Here is a 12,242-nt window from a genome sequence, read left to right as displayed (position 1 = left end):
TCCTCGAGAGCCTGACGAAGCTGATCTTCGGTATATTGAGGCATTATATATAGAAGAAGACATGTGCAAAAGATGAGCCCATTTGGACGCGAATTGAAAATGTTGTGATAAAAGGAGGTTGGGGGTGGGCATTGGGTTGTGGTGGATTTTCGCGTTTTTGTGGGTGCCAGAAACAGGGGGGTGCCAGGAAGTGGGTATGTTGACTTATCGGAGACGTCTCGTCACAACTGGTGTGCGATTAGGCTTTCTCACTGGGGGCTATCGAGTTGGAGATCTCAACTACCTTCGAACTTCGTCGTTCCGCCACCAAGGTCTCAATAGGTCAAAGCCCTGGGAAATGCTACTACCCGGGTTCCTTGTCTTCGCGACCATACTTTCGACAATTGTTGGACCAGCATCTGCGGTCCTCCTCCTACCCAGCTTGGGTTGGTACGAGTTTGATACAAGCTCGGCGTTCAGCAAAATCGAGCCGCCCTTGTTGTACTGGTGGAATCGGAGGGCCATATGGTTCAGAGACCCTTTCAGCGAGTACACGGAGTGCCAAGGACCTGCGGGGGTCTATCGAGATTATTGTCCAGCTGGCGGGTTCCCTGTGATCTCGAGCTGGGTACGGGACTACGCAGCCACCGACTTGACCAACAATCTCACATTTTATTCCACGTCGTCAGATATTAGGCGCCATTTAGTGTTCACGCAAGCCGATGACAAGCCTAACACATCTTCGACCACGCTTACCACCACGCCATCGCACTTCCTCATGACCAGCATCGGTCTCTTTCAACAATTCATCCACAGCTCCGATGTTGGTGCCCTATCCCGCGAACCTCGCTACCGAATTACAGCCAAAGGAGGCGCCAATGTCAAGTCACCGACCGGAGAGGGATCGGGGTTCTACCAACCATTTGTACAGTCCAGGTGTACAATACACGATAAAGGTTACTTAGCAGATACTCCGGGATCTATCAGCTTTCCAACGAAATCTATCAACTGCTTCGATGATGCCGATTGTCTTCAATCCCAAAGAAAACCTAGGGAATTTAACGAAGCAGACTGGCTGAACAATTCGAGTCTCGACAATATCTCAGCCTCAAGCACATTCTTTCTGGACAAAGAAAACTCAACTGTTGTGTACCTGAATGGAATGATACCCGACTCATTGTCTGGGGAATCGAGAAACTTGGTTTACATCTGTAGCTTGTACGCAAGTTGGGCGCCGTCTAACTTCTCAATGGACCCAAGCGTCAGTGACAGTCTTCAATCAACATTTAGTAACGACAAAAGCATGCGAGACATGTACTACGGCAAGAGTCAAGAAGACATCCGAGTAATAAGATTCAGGTCGAATTGGTTCAAATTTCTCAACCCACACTGGAATATATCAAACACGACCACCGCCTCGGGTGTTAGTCAGATCATCCTCAACTTTTCTTCGAAGTTAAAGGTGAATGGGAAAACTGTGAACGTTTTGGCTCCAGTCGATGGTGCGAATAATACAGCATCAGAAATATTTCTGGCCAAAGTCTTTGGAGTTTACCTCGCCGAGGGTCTGGCACGGAACAGTCAAGAACAGAGAACCCGGATCAAGCTCAATAGTACTGACACCGAGCTAACTTACCTCGACTTGAACGAGCAACACGGCTACCTCGGAGGTGTTCATAAAATCACTCCCTTCAACAACACTCATCATCAGGATGAGTGGAGAGACAGCACGACCCAGCGCAACACAACTTTTGCAGCTTTCACTGAGGTGCTGAACACGGCTTTGCCAATCAACTTTACTGCGCAGCGCTACGGATACGGATCAGGACAAGGTCGCAAAACGCTGGAATTTGCCCAGGTGATGATGCTGATCTACCTCGGCATCATCGCCGTCTACGCCGCAACAGTGGGAACTGGATACGTGTTGGAGCTTCTCAAGGTCAAGTCAGGTGGGGAGCGCATCCGTGTCCTGAGCGTGATACCATGGTCAGATTTACAAGACTTGATCGTACTCGCACTAAAGACGCCGCCTCCATCTGATGAGGATCTGGCAGATGCTGGAGCTGGTGTTACTTCTGACAAAGTGTGGGAGAAGGTTGTGAGAGCGGAGTCTGACGACAAACGCAATATTCAACTAGCTTTCCAGGAGACAACACACACGAGAAAGCTGGATGTGAGTCGGAAGGAGCGGTATTATTAAGAGTCATCTCTATTGGTCTTATTGATTATTCTTGCCATCAAGTTTTGATGTCATTTGGCGCTCAAGGACGAGTTTCCCTTGCACATCATTCTAGATACTTTTCCCACACATCTTATTATCTTATGCACAGAAGATTTCAAAGCCTCAGGAATTTGATTACATATCCAAGCTCAAAGTCTACCACGAATGCCGCCGGGGACTACGAAATGACGAAGTCATTATTCTAGTGTGTTTTAAGTTCTCCTCAAGCTCGAATGCTCATAATGCCCAACATGAATCGTTGAAGCGACTTCATTCCGTCATCATATCGACGTTGAGTTTCTTTATCAGAGTTAGGCCCAGCTGGAAAGACCCGAAGTCCAGCGTAGCTAAATCTGCGCAACGGCATTCCAACAAACCACCCGCCAAGGCGTTACCGGCTTACCAAGCTGCGTTTCTCGTGCCGAGGCAAGAGCCAAACTCTAACTCTAAAGGCCCTTCTATCAGGTTCATGATATTCTAAAGTAGATGTGTATAATAACCGCGTTCTGGTGTTCGGTTGAGCCGTGACGCGACCGACGGCAGTTCCGGCGAACGAGGGCAGAAGAACGACCGACAAATATCTGCCCAGAGGACATGGTCATGAATACCGCAACCCTATCAGTTTATCAGCGCCTGACGTGCTTACCATGGAGTCGGGCGTGCTAGTTCACCTTTTAACTTTGGGGGACTTAATCTAGATAGTGGGAACCATCGCTGGGGCCGTCCCGATGATTAGGATCGTCTGCGTTAGTTTCCTTTTTTAGCTCTCGTCGGTTGACTCGGTATAATGCAAGAGAATAGTGTTCAAGATACGCTTTGACGAGCTGTTGAGTCATGTCTTTCCATTTGTGTGTGGGCTTAACACCGCTGACATTTTCAAAGGAGTTGATTGAGAGTGTAAATTGCCAAGAATGGACGGATGAAGTTTCTATGAAGCTGCCCCGAACTTAGGTAGCAGCGTTGCACTGAATCGGCACTCTGATCTTCTGCCCGTCAACAATCTTTCCAGCTCCCCGGAATGGCGTGATGTCCATATAAAAGTCCCATATTTTCACCGCATTTCCCCGCCGTTGAACGAGTGCGACTGCGAACTGTTGATCGGCCGAATCCACGTATCGTCGGATCAATTGAAATGCAACAGTGGGCCATTTTGAGTGTAAATGGGAACTGTTATATGGGAAGTCCGGAGGTTGTATGGAATTTACATGTGTTTACTCAGAAGCCAACCTAGCTATCTTTAGACCGAAGCTATTGAGACCAATGGCAAAAATGAAGTGTCTTCATAAAGGTGGCGCCGGGAGGATCCTTGTGTCAGAGCAGTAGCTTGAGTTCGTTACAAGGGAGACGCGTAGTCAGACCTATGTCCTTGTGATTGAGGCTTCCAAAGCCATTGGCTGGCAGTTGGCAACTCCGAGAACCCGCACTATGATGAATTGCAAAGAAAACCTTTACCAGGTGTATGCATGTCCTATCGCTGATAACTCGAGAGCTTTGACTACTAGTCTTGCACTAAGGTACTAAGAAAACCGAGGCAATTGGCCAAGCATTGTAAACCAAGTCCTTGGACCAAACAAATAATCAATCATTCCGCTCGCCCCGAGGAACTCTCAATTGGCATGTGCATCCTCCGGTATTTTCGAAGCTCTTGCCCGTGGTCCATTGGAGCTGTTGTGGTTGGGGCCTGATATGCCATGTAATTCTCCACGGACATGACGTGCAACGGTGCAACACCACACTTTTCTTTAACACAGGGTCTTGAAACCGGCCTGAATACTGTCGATCGGGAAGGTGGGAGTAGCATATCGTATCTCTGTCCAAGTCCAGTCGTTCCATCTTCGTCCGAAAACAAACCCATCAGATGTCGTTCGTCCAAGTCATTTTGACACTCTGTCCGCGTGGAGGCAGCGTGGACAGCGTGGGCACGGATCGCTTGCACCTGTCGCAGGTTCAAGCCAAGCCATGCCACACATCCCCCTTTGGACGACCAACACCCTTGCTGGCGATGAGGAACATAAGGCGTATCACATATTGAACGCCGCGCGCACGCGATGTTCTAACAAGCTTATACAGACGATCAAACATGGGAGGCCACGGGTTTGGTTTTTGGGGTGGCTATGATGTGCAACATCTTATGACAATCTTCGGGGGAAAAGGCTTGAGCACTCTCTTAATCGGCGCGCGTTATTACTCGTGTTTCCTTGTCTCGTGTTTCGTGCCTGGCTACGAGAAGTCACCGTTGAGAAGAATGTTGTGTGACTTGCACCAGTCGGACGGCATCGTGTACCCGGGCCATTTGTCAATCACAGCACGCTGCATATGGCGGGATTCCAGAGCCCCGGTGCTTGTTGTAGTGGATTCCCATATCGTTCAACTGCCGTAGAATCACTACTCCTTACGTTGCTCTCAACTCAGATGAGCATGACGCCGATCAACATTCTCTAGGTACCTAGGTATTCTCGGTATGATCCCCTTGCCCGACGCGAGACAAATGCACGTCAGTCACGCTAGAGTACCCCGTAAATTGCTCAGAGGTTTCTTCATCGCAATTGAAGGTTTGGCTAACTGATGGGACCAAAAATCGTTAGAGACGAACATGTTCTCAATTGAGACCTTGCGGCTACCCCCTTTCCCTCCAACGGTCGCATGCACTGAACTCAAAGTTTCGGTGTGGTTGCATGTGGCTAATTGACAAGACAGCTGCCACACTAACTCTTTTGAGTGACTGCAGCATCGGAGGATTTTGATGTCATAGCCATTTCCGTCAGAGAACGACAGGTCGCAACCCTGAAGAACGCAAAGTGCTCAACCGGGGTGCGGCATGTCAGTTTTTTGACAAGTTTGCGTCACGGCCAGGTTTCCAGGTTTACCGTTCCAAAGATCGCCCCCGGACCGTTGTTTCAATGTTATGCTCAGCCTCGGCCTAGGGGAGGGGTGGTGAGCAAAAGGGGGCCAAAGGACGAGAGAGGCGATCACACTGGATGGGGCGACCGAAAAGGGACGAGGTGTTTCCAGCAAGATATGTAATTTGTTCTTGTTAGTGTTGTTGTTGATGATGATGATGATGATGATGATGATGATGAACTATGTACTTGATGGGGATAACTTGATGCCCAATCGATAAAAGTATACACACAATTTCCGCTGCCAATCCAAATAACGCGAGTAATATACAAGGGCTAATTTTCGCCGGATTCGCGCTCCCCCACATCCCAAGTACCTTCCCCTCCGTGAACTCCAGTTTTTTCCCTTCAGGATGTTCCCTGAGGAAAGCTTCATATCCCAGCGACGTGAGTTGTTGTCATGAGTTGAGACCGCGCCGGTCTCGATGATCGTCGTGGTGCATGAGTGAGTGAGTGAGAAAGAGTCGTGTCGTATTGCGCAACAAAAGAGGGTTTGTAGCTAGCTTTCGAGCGTTGGGTCAAGGGATCTTGAATTGACCCCGGGACCCCAACTGAAGCCACCGCATGGACAAAACATCCAGTATGGCGGGTTTGCTGGCGGGGAGAAGTGGAGGTTATGAGGTAGGTTGGGCGTGATAAAGGAACCTCTTCTGTTGCTCGGTGGGCTCATTCTCTATATTCTCATGATTCTCGAAGCCGTCTGGTGTCTCTTTGCCGAGGTGAAGAGTCCAATTACATCTGCCGGATGGGGATGCGTTCTCGGTCTGCTATTGCCTCCTTTTTGTGAAATAATCTTGACATCGTTTCTTTCTTTTCGTTCCTAACCATGGCTAAGGAAACCTGCGAGGCGGTGGCGGCGATAACCCTTGCTGAACATGCCCTTGCTCGACATCTAAATGGGAGATGTTGTGAGGGTCGTGCTCGAAATCCAAGCTCTTGCCGGAGTGAGATCCGTTCAGATCTGCACTCTCGTTTCCTGATAGCGGCCACATGTCGGGCAGCGGTGCGGTGGGCGGGCGCGGCTTAAAGTCGGTCTCGGACGGCGATGTCGTCGAGTCGGACGAGCGGGCGGGATCCTGCTTCCAGTACGGTGAGTCGTCGGCGGGCTCCTCGGGGATCTCGCGGAGCGCGATCCGCTCGTTTCCTTGCTTGTCGTTTTGCATCACGCCCGTCGATATCCGCTTGCCACTGCTGAGCTTGCTTCCAAAGGTTGTGCTCTGGCCTCCGGCGGTAGACTCCAGTCTCTTGGAGGTTAGGGACGTGTGGATTTCCCTGAGGATTGGGCGCAGAATGGGGATGCACTGAACGATGATGGTGCCGGTAATTTCCGACGAGTACCTGGTGCAATCTTAGCGAACGCGTCCTTGAGTGGAGATGGCACGGAACTCGGCTCCTCAGAATACTACTCACCAGACTTGGGACAGGCCATTGCGCCCTGTAATCAGATCGTATTAGCGATTCATGTGAGATTTCATCAAGATTGGGTTGCTTGGCTTACAGATATACCACTGATCACGACCGTTACCCTCATCTTTCCAGCTTACTCTGATGGCGGCAACAATGGCGACACTGAGTAAGAATTAGCATTTTGCCAAAACCATCAAAATCATGAATATGATTTAAACTCACATCATTCCTAAACTCATCGTGATACATAGGCCAACCTTCTCAGCGCGTCTCATTTCCAGCGATCGGGTGATCAACCAGGGGAAGCACGCAAAGACGAAGTCCATGATGATGTTGTAAACTACACACTTGAGTCAGTCCAAGACCTTATGATCAAAAAGCAATCAGACATAAACTGCCTGCCATCAGTTGAAACTTACCGTTTCCGCCCTCCTTGAAGTCGTCGCGGAATTTCTTTTCGAGGCAGAAATTCAGTCGGTAGTCGCCGTCGTAACTCTTGCTACCGCAAACTTTTCCCCACTGAACGACAACCTTGGCGATCATGTACACGTTCATTGTGACGATACAGAAATAGAGAATCCATCGCTGCCATTGGTTGCTCATTCGGATGAGTGTGACGCCGAAAGCTGACTTGGTCCATGCTTGTCCGATGAGAGTGCCGCAAGATGAGATGTTGATGAGGATGTGCATGCGGTCATCCCATTGTTCTGACGAGTCCTTGAGTACATAGCCGGTCGCGAATTCGTAAACAATCAAAATGTTGTTGGCCAGCAAAAGGGTCTAGTCGGGTTGGTTAGTCAAAATACATCAACTAACCTGACAGGCCAACATTTCCGAAGGAGAGAGCAGATGTGCTCGGAAGACAATGCAAATAATAAAATCGTGTGCACATCGTACTAGGTGATGTTGGTTGAAGGGGGCGCAACTCACCCAAGATATCACAAGAATGTAATCGTCGTACCACAGTCCGTGTCGTCTTGTGATCTTACACCAAAGGCGTAGTGCGAGGAAAACGGTCGCACCAGCAAATAAACTCCACAAACCAGCGTTCAATTCGACGAAAGGGTTAACAAAAGCATGTACGGGTCCATCGTTTGTTGCTCGTGAGTAGAAGTCCATCGTTACATTCTCGGCCGGGCTGTAAAGCCTCAAACCTCTGAGTCGTGGTTTGAAGAGGCCGTTCGTAGTCTCGATGGAAAGCGGTGGTGTTCGGACGTCGGGCTGGCTGCGGCGGGCGGCGTGCGAAAAGGCGAACACTCACACGGCACGGAACAGTTCCTAGATGGAAGGGCGAGAGGCGAGGATGAAGTAGAAACAAAAAGACGAACCAAATGAAGGCAAAAGCGACCAGGCGCGGGAACGGGAAAGTCAAAAAGGTAAAAAGAGTGTGTGTGACTGACTGGGCCTAATCAAAAAAGAGTCAGCTTGCAGGAAAAGAGAGATGAGGAGAAAGTGGGAGGGCGGCGCAGGATCAGGGACGGGCAATATCCAGGCATAAGCAGAGGCTGCAGAAGAGGCACACACACCAGAGAGTGAACACACACACAAACACTCAATCCACGGTCCACCAACAGGGACGGGGAAAGTAGAGGCGACAGGAAAGGATGGGAAGGAGAATCGTGCGTCCAGCCAGGCTTTGCCCAGTTTGTCCTTGCACCAACATGCGAGATTCTAGACTTGGCGGACCCCGCGAAGGCGGCGACTCCTGGAAATATATGAACAGCCGGGGTTGCAGACGTTAGTGCGCAGCTTCTGCTCCACCAACACGCACAGGTATCATGGGCTGATTGGCCGTATATATGAGGTGTTTCCTGGTTTAATGTACACGGCTGTGCGAGATCACGGCCAAAAGATGCAAAAATATACTTTGCGCAGTCGGGTGGTTTCCTGGCAGGGGTTTTCCCTCGAGTCTTCCTGCAGTCCGCTCAATGGGCTGAACCACACACACACATGCACCCGCATCCATCTTGTATTCCCTTCGGAGGGTGAGGAGCCAGACGGGCAGGTGAGCGTCGCCATCCCGTGGATGCATACTGCGCAGCTGGGGAGTTGGAAGAGGCGGCTCGCCAGCCCTGATGGTGGAGAGGAAGACCGAGATCAGCGACGATACTCGCAGACTGTACGAAATGGAAGACGGATAGAGGCAGCGGTGCAACTGAGTGAAACCGGGCTGTTACAGGGAGAGAGGATATTCAACAGAGTTCACTCCGGCCGTTCTCAGGTTGGTATCCATGACTAGCATCGCCTACGACATCACCGAGTCAAGATGTCTGCCGTATCGGGAGCAGGAGATAACGGGCTGTGCAAAGGGGGTTCTGAGTGTTGTAAGTGTTTCTGCGATGTCGAAGCCTGGCGATACACCTGGAGTTGATCTGCTAGCTCCCTCCCCCTCCCTTCTAGAATGTATACGGTTAGGGTTGGACCGCACTGATGGGTGCGAATTGTTTGACTTGTGGTTTCAAGCGGCTTAGCCTTGGCGTCACCAAGATTGGAGTCTTGGTCCGCCCAGCGATGAGAACTGCCCCCCGCTCTACACTATCCACGATCAGGGATGCCCCGAGGAGGGCTGTCGACTCATAGGCGGCGATATAGATGAGACATGCATCCTTGTCCCGGTTCGCGTTCCCTCTCCACTGACCTCTTGTATCCCGGCAGATCGTTTCTTTCGTACCGCAGTATGGTGTGCCCCTGTGGGCGGCCCCGTTGAGGCCGCAGAAAAGTCAATGAGGATTGGGCCTTTCTCGTTCTCCCAGATCTCTCTTCTTGCTTGTGACTGAAGCGGATATTCCGCGAGCAGCCCAGCCAGTGGGATACCACTGATGGGTGTTCCCAAATGCACGTAAGTGCATCTTCGAACTCGGCATAGGCATGGCAACGTAGCAGCAACACGGGCATGGATAGGCCTGGGCGCACACGATTTCGGGGACAGGGGCACTGTGGCGTAATTCACCCACCTTGGGTTGCACTTTGGGGGGGGCCGAAGTGACTGAGTGCTCCTATACGTGGTACAATTTTCCCACATCCCGGCTCTGCACTTCCGTGCGGCCACGTGGAGTGACTGTGAAAAGTGCGGTTGAGAAGTTGAGAGAGCGAGCAAAAGGTCGAATGTGACACCGTGATCCCTCTTTCAAGTTTTCAAAAGGCTCCAGTCGTTCCAGAAATGGAAATTCGGCGTTCTTGTTCAGGCTGACGGGTAACGACGCTGCTAGCGAGTCCCGTGTGGTACCCGAGCTGTCATTGTCGCACGAATTGTTCGCTTCAGCCGTTGTGTCTCCCTATCGCGGGCACACGGTTGTCACCGTCCCGTTAGTGTACCGTAGGTCCATCCCATCTTTTGACACTTTGAATGTCACTAAACACTGCACTGGGGACGTTCCAGAATCCGCGCCAATGGGACACCAATCAGAAAATCCCCCTTCCGTGGCGACGTCCCAGTGTAGATGGATGATCTATACTTGATCCGAGGGCCACGTCCGCTTTTTGGGCGTTGGTGTCACTTGGTGACGCCTCCCCTCTAACACCTCCCCGAAGAAAAAAGCAATCCCGATGTGATTTCCAGACTGGACTCTGTCTCCGTCCCAATGCTCCCTCTGTTGGCCGTTGTGTGACACGTTCCCGGCTTCGTGATTCGGCCGAATGTCCAACGGTTGGGCCTTGGCGGGGATTCGGACAATTTACGGCGGTAGTGAGCAGTGACATGTGTCGACGGTGGATTTGTGGGAACGCAAGTCTCAGGAAAAGAGGAGAAGAGCGTCGGGAGTTTTCCTGTTCGTACGTTTTTGTGCTATTTTTCTTTTTGTTTCTCGCGTCTTTCCTTTTCCATACGTCGCTGTCACTCTGTCCTGGTTTTTCTCTCCGACGACGGGTGTGATGAGTATAGGTGCGGCAGACCGCACGCCGCACGCCGCAACGGAGGCCTTGCTGGGCTGTGAGCCCGCGCGGTAGTATTATCTCTTTATTTCAATATGGGTCTATATAGAAATGGCCACATGCCGCCCAAAGCGGGACTTCCTTCCTCGGATGCGGGATGCTCGGCCGTTTCCAGGGGAGCTTGGCCGCTGATTTGACTGAATCGTGAAAGGTTCAACGTTGCAACGTAACGGAGCTCAAGAAAGCTTCTGTTGCAACACCGATGGAGTCGTGCTCTCAACAACAAACGTGCGCCCAGAAATCAGGAGGACAGGGTGATAGCAACAGTATTACAGAGTCGCAATGAACTAAAAGCAAAAAAGGATTGAGGAGTTTTCGTCGGTCAGGAGAGACATCAAGAGGGCCGCCGAAACTTGCACGATCCACGTGTGAACGCCCAAGGATACAAGTAAAAGGCCCAGGCTTAAGCGGAATACGTGTGGATCCTTGTACTAGGAAAAGTTGTGCCGTCGCGAGATTCCAGGAGTACGGGTTGGTCGGCGGAGATGATGGATATCGCGCGGAACTTCGGGTCTCCCCCAACTGCCAAAGGTGACCAACTCTGACGCCACGCGAAAATACTCAAAAGAGGGAACCAGAGGCTCCTTTCCCGCAAATTACGTAGCAATGCGATGCCGCTTACCGCTTACCTCGGCCGACGCATGACCTCTTCTTCAATTTCTGGTAGCGAGCCGCACGCACACGGATTGGACAGTCTGGCGATAGGCGAGAAAGTGGCTCGTCACCCTGTGATCACCCAGTGACGACAGAGCAGTGATGCTGCGATGGCGAGGACCTCGCAAGTGCCGGAGATGGCTTCCCCAAAAGAAATGCCATCACCCGATAAGCGCAGCCGGCCTATTGCCAAAGTTCCAGGCACACAAAACATACTAGGAAACCGGCGTCTTGGCTTCAACGGGCAGGCTAATTCTCCCGACCTGGGGGGAGAAAAGAGCTTATGCCCTCTAGTGTGCGTCCTTAGCCTCCCCAGGGGGTAACTAACGGGTCTCACGTCCAGTCGTGGAAAAGCTCGCCGCGCTAGACAGCTACTTGGGACTGAAAGTCTTGTGGCTTCAAATCTTCATCGCTGACAACGGCCTTCACCGATCGACTAGGGTTTCGAAAGATGTGCCAAGCGCTCGGGGCTCCCTTTCACATATTGAGAGAGATCACATGGCTTTTTGAGCGAGAACGCTGACGAGCGGTCTTCTAGAATATCGTTGCACAGAGGGGGCCTAGCGTTCATCTCTCCACCTAGCCAGCCATCCCGGGCGGGAAGAGCCATGTCGTGGTGGCTTGCCTTGTCATACGCGTAGGCGAGCTGAGAATTTAGCGCAAGAGTAATTTTGTTATCGGTCAAGATTAATTTTGATGAACAACTCGCGGCGCAGCATGTGCCGAAAATGGAGTCTTTCCTTTTTTCTCCGTCAGACAAACAACACGCTTGCATTGTTGCTGCAGACCACTGCCGACATATGCAGCGGTCTGAAGAGGCGGTGGTTGATAATGTCTTGATCATGGGGGAGCATTCCAATAATCGTCACGAAGAATTAGTCCTAGGAGACAAACAAAATCCTGATTTGCCGCATGAATTGACGAACGCGCAACCACTCTCCAAAAAGCCAAGCCGTGAAAATTAACATGGCAACTGGCGGCTCTTGCAGTTCCGCCAATAGAATCAAGACTCTTGAACAACCTGCAGAGCAACCATCCGGGCCAGTGATATTTCCTGGGATATCGCGCCGGGGTCTATAAGTTGAGGGTGGTGTGGCGGAGCGGAGCAGGCCGCGCGAAGCGGGGTTATACACCAGGACGATGTGTTATTG

General features: G+C 51.2%; 2 protein-coding genes across 2 annotated transcripts; one reads left to right on the top strand and one right to left on the bottom strand.

The window, feature by feature from the left end:
• Positions 1–337: 337 nt before the first annotated feature.
• CTAM01_07189 (uncharacterized protein) lies at positions 338–2,179 on the top strand (the record flags this gene model as incomplete). Its single annotated transcript, XM_060523214.1, has 2 exons — positions 338–888; positions 1,270–2,179. The coding sequence occupies 2 exons, from the start codon at positions 338–340 to the stop codon at positions 2,177–2,179; spliced, it is 1,461 nt and encodes a 486-aa protein (XP_060382345.1).
• Positions 2,180–5,930: 3,751 nt separating this feature from the next.
• Positions 5,931–7,626, bottom strand: CTAM01_07188 (uncharacterized protein; the record flags this gene model as incomplete). Its single annotated transcript, XM_060523213.1, has 6 exons — positions 5,931–6,438; positions 6,511–6,535; positions 6,599–6,669; positions 6,730–6,847; positions 6,927–7,287; positions 7,438–7,626. 6 exons carry the CDS (start codon positions 7,624–7,626, stop codon positions 5,931–5,933), a joined length of 1,272 nt encoding a protein of 423 aa, XP_060382344.1.
• Positions 7,627–12,242: the final 4,616 nt, after the last annotated feature.

Source organism: Colletotrichum tamarilloi (assembly GCF_030869305.1).
Source record: "Colletotrichum tamarilloi strain Tom-12 chromosome Unknown Scaffold_21.1, whole genome shotgun sequence".
Lineage (NCBI taxonomy): Eukaryota > Fungi > Ascomycota > Sordariomycetes > Glomerellales > Glomerellaceae > Colletotrichum > Colletotrichum tamarilloi.
This window is presented reverse-complemented; position numbering and strand designations above follow the sequence as displayed.